This window comes from Myotis davidii, unplaced genomic scaffold (genome assembly GCF_000327345.1).
Source record: "Myotis davidii unplaced genomic scaffold, ASM32734v1 scaffold376, whole genome shotgun sequence".
NCBI lineage: Eukaryota > Metazoa > Chordata > Mammalia > Chiroptera > Vespertilionidae > Myotis > Myotis davidii.
Genome location: NW_006288121.1, coordinates 3,231,649 through 3,238,717, shown reverse-complemented (window position 1 = coordinate 3,238,717; position 7,069 = coordinate 3,231,649). Strand labels below are relative to the sequence as shown.

At 43.2% G+C, this 7,069-nt stretch overlaps 1 protein-coding gene across 1 annotated transcript in view; it reads left to right on the top strand.

The window, feature by feature from the left end:
* The window catches only part of SKIDA1 (SKI/DACH domain containing 1), a 4,040-nt gene extending 742 nt beyond the window's left edge, over window positions 1-3,298 (top strand). Inside the window, exon 2 of the mRNA XM_006759938.2 lies at window positions 117-3,298. Coding sequence (XP_006760001.1) covers window positions 117-1,988 — 1,872 coding nt within the window. The 3' untranslated portion in view covers window positions 1,989-3,298. The remainder of the gene's footprint in view (window positions 1-116) is intronic.
* The last annotated feature ends 3,771 nt before the right edge of the window (window positions 3,299-7,069 follow it).

Genomic DNA, 7,069 nt, shown 5'->3' with positions numbered 1-7,069 from the left:
GGAATACTACTACATAAGTATAGGGAGAGGCTCTAGAGTTAAGCCTCAGATTGACCTGTGGCAGAGCCATAAACAAGTCCCAGCTTAGAGGGCAGAGCCCTCTTAGCATAATTAAGCTTGACCTTATGGCCACCCCCTATCCTTCCTGGGTACGCCGCCTGCTGCTGCTGCCCAGGTCCTACAAAGCCAAAGCGGCCACGGCGGCGGCCGCCGGGGCCACTTGTCTGGAAAGGTTTCATCTGGTTAACAGCTTCTGCCCACCTCCCCACCACCACCACCACCACCATCACCACCACCATCACCACCACCACCACCACCACCGGGCCCAGCAGCCGCTGCAGAGTCACCACCCGCCTCATCACCACCGGCCGCAGCCCCATCTGGACAGCTTTCCCGAGAGTTGCAGCAGCGACTCGGAGTCTAGCTCCTACTCGGACCACGCAGCCAACGACTCCGATTTTGGCTCCAGTTTGTCCAGCTCCAGCAACTCTGTGTCCTCGGAGGAAGAGGAGGAGGGAGAGGAGGAGGAGGAAGAGGAGGAGGAAGAGGAGGGGGTCACTGGGGCCTCGGATTCCAGTGAAGTCAGCTCGGAGGAGGAGGATTCATCCTCGGAATCGGACTCCAGCTCTGGCTCCAGCCAAGTGTCAGTGCAGAGCATCCGTTTCAGGCGCACCAGCTTCTGCAAGCCGCCCAGCGTGCAGGCGCAGGCCAACTTCTTGTACCATCTGGCCTCCGCCGCCGCTGCAACCCACCCCGCTGCTTTCGAGGATGCCGGCCGACTTCCCGACCTCAAGAGTAGTGTCAAAGCGGAGTCAGCGGAGGAATGGCCTCTGCCGAGCTGGGCCCCCAAACCCTCTCCGGTGTACTGCTCAGCCAGCCTGGGGAGTTGTTTCACAGAGATAAGGAACGATAGGGTATCTGCGATTACATTCCCACACTCTGAAATTTCCAGCACTGTAAAGAGAACTGACCTGACAATTAACTGCCTGGCAGAGGGGGACTCTTCACCTAGCCCAAAGACAAACAATGTATTTCCACAACAAAGAATACTCCGAGAAACGAGGAAATGCCTGCAAGCAACTCCTACTGCACACTGTGCAGATAACAACACAATAGCGGCTAGGTTCTTCAACAGTGATTCTTCACTAGCAGCAGCAAAGTCAGAAAAAGATTCCAAAATCCCCCCTTGTGTTGAATTTGCTACGGATTTGCCCTCTTTGCAGACTGATCCTGGAGTGGATGCAGCAGCAGCAACGAAAGCAGAGAATCCCTGCACTGACACAGGCGACAAGACACTGCCACTTCTGCACAATATTAAAATCAAAGTCGAAGACAATAGTGCTAATGAAGAATATGAACCTGACCTTATTACAAATAAGCTAAAGTGCGAGTGCAATGATACAAAGGGTGAGTTTTACAGTGTGACTGGGAGTAAAGAGGAGGATGCCTTGCTAACCACAGCCAAGGAAGGGTTTGCATGCCCTGAAGAAGAAACTCCTTCCTTAAAGCCACTGGCTCTGAGACAGGGCCTTTCATGCACTTTAGGTTCTCCAAAACCTGAGGATGGGGAATATAAATTTGGTGCCAGGGTGAGAAAAAATTACCGGACACTAGTCCTGGGAAAGCGACCTGTACTTCAGACACCTACAGTCAAACCAAATTTGAAATCAGCTAGAAGTCCTCGTCCTACAGGTAAAACTGAGACACATGAAGGAACACTGGATGATTTTACAGTTATAAACAGACGCAAAAAGGTAGCCAGCAATGTAGCGTCAGCAGTGAAAAGGCCATTTAATTTCATGGCAAATTTTCCTTGTCCACCATCACTCACTATTGGGAAGGATGGGGATTTGTGGCCTGCATATTCCTTAAACACCACTAAGGATTCCCAACCTCCTCACAAGGCCCATCCTATCTGGAAATGGCAGCTGGGCGGTTCTGCAATACCTCTTCCACCTAGTCACAAATTCAGGAAATTTAATTCATAAAAGTGTTTTGGAAGATATTTTCTTGAACCATATTACCTTCCTTTTGTTGTAAACTGCACAGGATGGTTTGTACAAGTCCATTAATATGTGACACCCCTTTTGGAGTCCTGGTTTATCACATTTTGAAGACAGAAATCGGATTACTTTTTTTTTTTCCCATTGTGGGTTTGTGTTGTTTTTTTTTTAGTAGGGTGGGGGTGGGGTGGGAGAATGCTTGGTTTACATTCCACAGACTACTTCAGGCTAAAGACTCAAGTAAAACTCAGTTATTACGGTAGAGCTGGAACACTTTACTGTTTTAATGCTAATAATGCACCCGGTACCTCAATTCAACTGCTACAAATAAATGTCAAAAGGTTGAATAATAAATATTACAATGAGCCATTAAGTTTATGCACTAGATTTCAGACCTGAAAGTGTAACTTCATTCAGTGAAAGTTTGTTAGGTTACATAGTTACACAGTGAGGTAGCAAGAAGTTTCTGTGAGCCCAAAATGTTCTCTTCTGGAGCTCCTTTGTGGGGTATCTTTTTCCTTTTCTCCCCTCATTCCCTCTCCAAAAGTAGTTGCACTTAATTTTTCCTTTTTTGAGTGGAAAGATTGGGGAGTCCTGATTGAATGCTGGTAAAAGCTGCCTCATATATACTGAGTAAAATAAATATGAGATTGTATTTCTTTTGTAAAGGGCGTGATTTTACTTTTACAGCCACTCCTTGCAATTGGAAGAGTCCTTTTTGTGTTGTCACCCAAAGGTTTTAAATAAGGTGACTAGTACCTTCGTCCTGCTTACCTTGTAGTCTGAACATGACTCCTCAAGCTTGCAAAACAATTAAAATTCAAACTTGCAAAACAATTAAAATATTTCTCTTTAGAGCAGGATATTTTATGGTCTGACTCCTCATGGTGTCAAAGCATTAAAAACTCCCAAGAAAAGTAAAATGAATCAGAGTTATAAGAAAGCCCAAATCAAAAATAACAGTTATTTCAGGGCTTTCTGGTACTAGAACTCAGGCACTTGGATTTTATTACATTTTACTTTTTCTGCATCTCTCTAAACTTCTGTTTTCAGACCATCCTGTGTATAGAGCAGGAGAGTTTCTACTGCAAGTGACAATCAGAGGTGACTATCTATGTTTGCACTTAAAATCAAAGTAGTTCAACATGCAAATGGCTAGGGTCTAGCCCTTGGTAAGGGCCATGCTGGTGTACTATGTTGTGATGATGGAAGCAGTAAATCAAAATTATGGAAATTTGCACTGTTGAAAAGCATGCTTTAGCTTTATTTTCAATTAAAAACACTGTTTAAAATTCCTGGTTCCATACATTTCTACTTATTCCAGATTGAAGAATGGTTAACAGAAATGAATGGTTTTGTTGACATTTTCACTTGTAATGTTTTTGCCTGAAAGAAATGCATTTATTGGGTATAGTGTTTTGTTGTAATACCATTTGATGATGCCAGTGAATTTCTCTGCAAAACACTGGTAGATTTCTTCCTAAATGAGGACAAAACTTTATAAACTTGGTACAAAGCAAGTGCAAAAAGTTTCAGGTTTAAGAACGTGAAGTAGAGATCAACTGCTATTTTAATGAAAGTTACATCTAATAAATTTTGGTCCACCTCCCTTAGCCTCACAAATTATGTATCTCAGATCTTTGCCATCTGAAACTTAAGGAGCTGCATCTATAGATCATAAATCACAAAACAAAACAAAACATCAATGAAATGTTTACTGTGTGAATTTAAGTCACTATTTCTCATGGAAATTCAGTCTCCCCCCTCCCCCTTAACCTTTTAATTCCTACTCCCTTTGAAACTTTTCTTTTGTCTATAAATGTTTCAGATAGATCTGGATGATCTCAGCCCTAATTGCTGTATATGCTCTGTGGTTTGACTCTTATTGTAAAAGACAGAGGCTGAGCATACCTGCATCCAAATACATTTGGATGGAGTAAACAGATGCTTTGAACTGCCTCCCTTCCTTTCCTTCTTGAATGTTGCCAGATGTAAGTGCACTGGATCTTTTTTTATTGGCATGATAGATATGGTAAAAGCAAAAATTGGGGGATGTTATCCTTGACTTCATGTTTGTGCATAATTCCAAAGACCAGTACAAGTTACAGTTAAAGCACCAGAAAGCTGAACAATTGGCTTCTCAGTCTGCGTTCTTTCCTCTTTGGAAGGCAATACAGACATTGGGTGCAGTGAGTTGTCTTACAAAATCAATCTGTAAAAAGTGTGACATGCACACACTGGAAGTCTGTCATTTCCAGTCTTTAATTACTGCTAAGTCAAAAAAGTTCAAAATATGATGACCATTATATTTAGACTAGGACTTTTCTTATTGGTTATGGAATCACTGTTATAAAATTATAAATTGAGAATATATTTGAAGCCTACAGATATTGGGTGTGGGGGACCACGAGATGGAGTAAGCATGCTTTAAAACAAATATACCCTATAGAATGTCTGACATAAAATATCAGCCTCCAGCTTTGACACTTGGTCTCCAGCCCTCAGAGAATCAGTATTTTCGGTTTATGGGAGCTGGAGAATGAGCAGCATGGAGGCCCAGGCATTCCAGAGTGATACCATCAAAAGGAAAGAAATTAAGTAGTCAACACAAATTTCATCCCACAGTACTTCTACAAGCCAGCCAACCACAGCAAAACTTTGAGTTGGGGCTTCTGTTGGGAAAGTGTACCAAATGATATTCAGCCACTTGCAAATACAAGGTATTCTCAATTTCTGGTAGCCTCTTAGCTGTTTGCCCATTCTACTGTGGGAATTATTCTTAGGACAATTTATTTCATTTTGGTTGTCTTATGATTAATGACAATATCTAGATTTCCTAAGATACTATAAATGTGCCATTTGTTCAAAAATTTAAGCCTTATTGAGAGAAAAACAAAACTTACCTCCATTGACAGATTGCATTTTTACATTTAAATGTTTTCAGGTGATAGAATATTTTTTTAAAAGGCACTATATGGTCCCAGGAGTACTGAGTGTTGATTCCTGTGTCTAAAGCTCAACACTTAAAGACAGGAGGAAAATGCAGGAAAGGGCTCTTTCTCTGACTTTTTGAGGAAAGAAGCTTATTTTGGGTCTCCTAGAAAAGTAGTTTCCTAATAAGATTGTGAGATGAAGATTTAATTATTTTTTAAAGAGATGTGTGTAGTCTGTCTTCAACAGCCAGGTTATCTGCCTTTTCTGGAAAAGGCAGCTTGCTCTTATTCAATGATTTACTTTTTAAAGTGGGTGTTCTTTCCTACTGGCTTACTTGATTACAGTGGAGTAATCTCAATAATGGTTGTTTATTTTAAAATCAACAACAAGGAGCCACCACTAAACAGCAATAACACAAACTAGATGGGCTGGTGTGTGGATTTTTATCTTATCTGTGTCTGGGTGACTGTAGAAATTCCTCAAAGTTCCAGTCCCAAGAATTGGAAGTTTCTGCTGATATGAGAATGATAGTTTTGTTTGCATGCAGGAGAGATGTAGACTAATTCCTCAAAAGCATTTTTTTTTCTTTCAAAGAAAATGAGAATCCTCATGTTTTTAAAAAACACACATTAAAAAATAAAGCATTAGCATCTACAAAAGACAAAAAAATGTGGTGAGTTTTGCTTCACCTTACAAATAACTTCCTCCTGAAAAGGATGTGAAAAAGGGAGTTTCTAGAGCCAGACTAGGGGTAAAAATTAAAGGCTCCCCATCAGCTAACCTCAGGAAATTGGCATGGAGGAACAGGGCATTCACCTTGGGGAGTCCACCCGCTCGCCCTGGTCTTCCCTGGGATTTTCCCATTCCTGGAAAAACTATTTTTAATGCGAGCTTTGATTTTGGTTTGCTCCCTAGGCCAAAGGGCGTTTTGCAAACTAGCCTGGGGGTGGGGACGTAGGGCCGAGCTAGGAGGTGGGGGAGGGCAGCATTTTACCTGTTTGGCAGACCCTCTTTTGCTATTAAAAAAAAAAGAAGAAGAAAGAAAGAAAGAAAAAGGGAGGGGGGCTCCGCTATCATTCTTAGCCCAAGCCCTAGGCCCCTGCTCCTTATCCCCTGCACACATGTGAAAGCTGTAATGAACCAAAGAACATTCTTTATAAGAGTCCATTTTTACCCAGACAGTATGGCTCATTAAAAAAGATATATTGTATTGATATTTTTAGAGAAAGGAAGGGAGAGGGATAGAGAGTTAGAAACTTTGATGAGAGAGAAACATCGATCAGCTGCCTCCTGCACACTCCCTACTGGGGATGTGCCCGCAACCAAGGTACATGCCCTTGACCGAACTGGAACCTGGGACCCTTGAGTCCACAGACTGAGGATCTATCCCAGGGGTGGGCAAACTTTTTGACTCGAGGGCCACAACGGGTTCTTAAACTGGACCGGAGGGCCGGATCAAAAGCATGGATGGAGTGTTTGTGTGAACCAATATAAATTCCCGCGGTGACCCAGGGCAGCCCTCCGCTGTCTGGCCTGGGCCACCACCACCATCACCACCAGAAAGATGTGTAAATGCCGCCATTTTGCAAGGTGAGAAACCAGTGTCTTTGTGACTTATTAGGGGTAAAAATTAAAGGCTCCCCATCAGCTAACCTCAGGAAATTGGCATGGAGGAACAGGGCATTCACCTTGGGGAGTCCACCCGCTCGCCCTGGTCTTCCCTGGGATTTTCCCATTCCTGGAAAAACTATTTTTAATGCGAGCTTTGATTTTGGTTTGCTCCCTAGGCCAAAGGGCGTTTTGCAAACTAGCCTGGGGGTGGGGACGTAGGGCCGAGCTAGGAGGTGGGGGAGGGCAGCATTTTACCTGTTTGGCAGACCCTCTTTTGCTATTAAAAAAAAAAGAAGAAGAAAGAAAGAAAGAAAAAGGGAGGGGGGCTCCGCTATCATTCTTAGCCCAAGCCCTAGGCCCCTGCTCCTTTCTCGCTCCTTTTCAAACTGTGGCGGCCTCACAAGCTCCTACTTTAAAAGGCCTGAGATGTTTTGCATGAAGCCCTCACAATAGGGGTTGAGGGAATTGACAGTTTCAAAAACAAGGCGTTCAGTCCTTTCCAGCTGCCGGGCCCGCTCTCT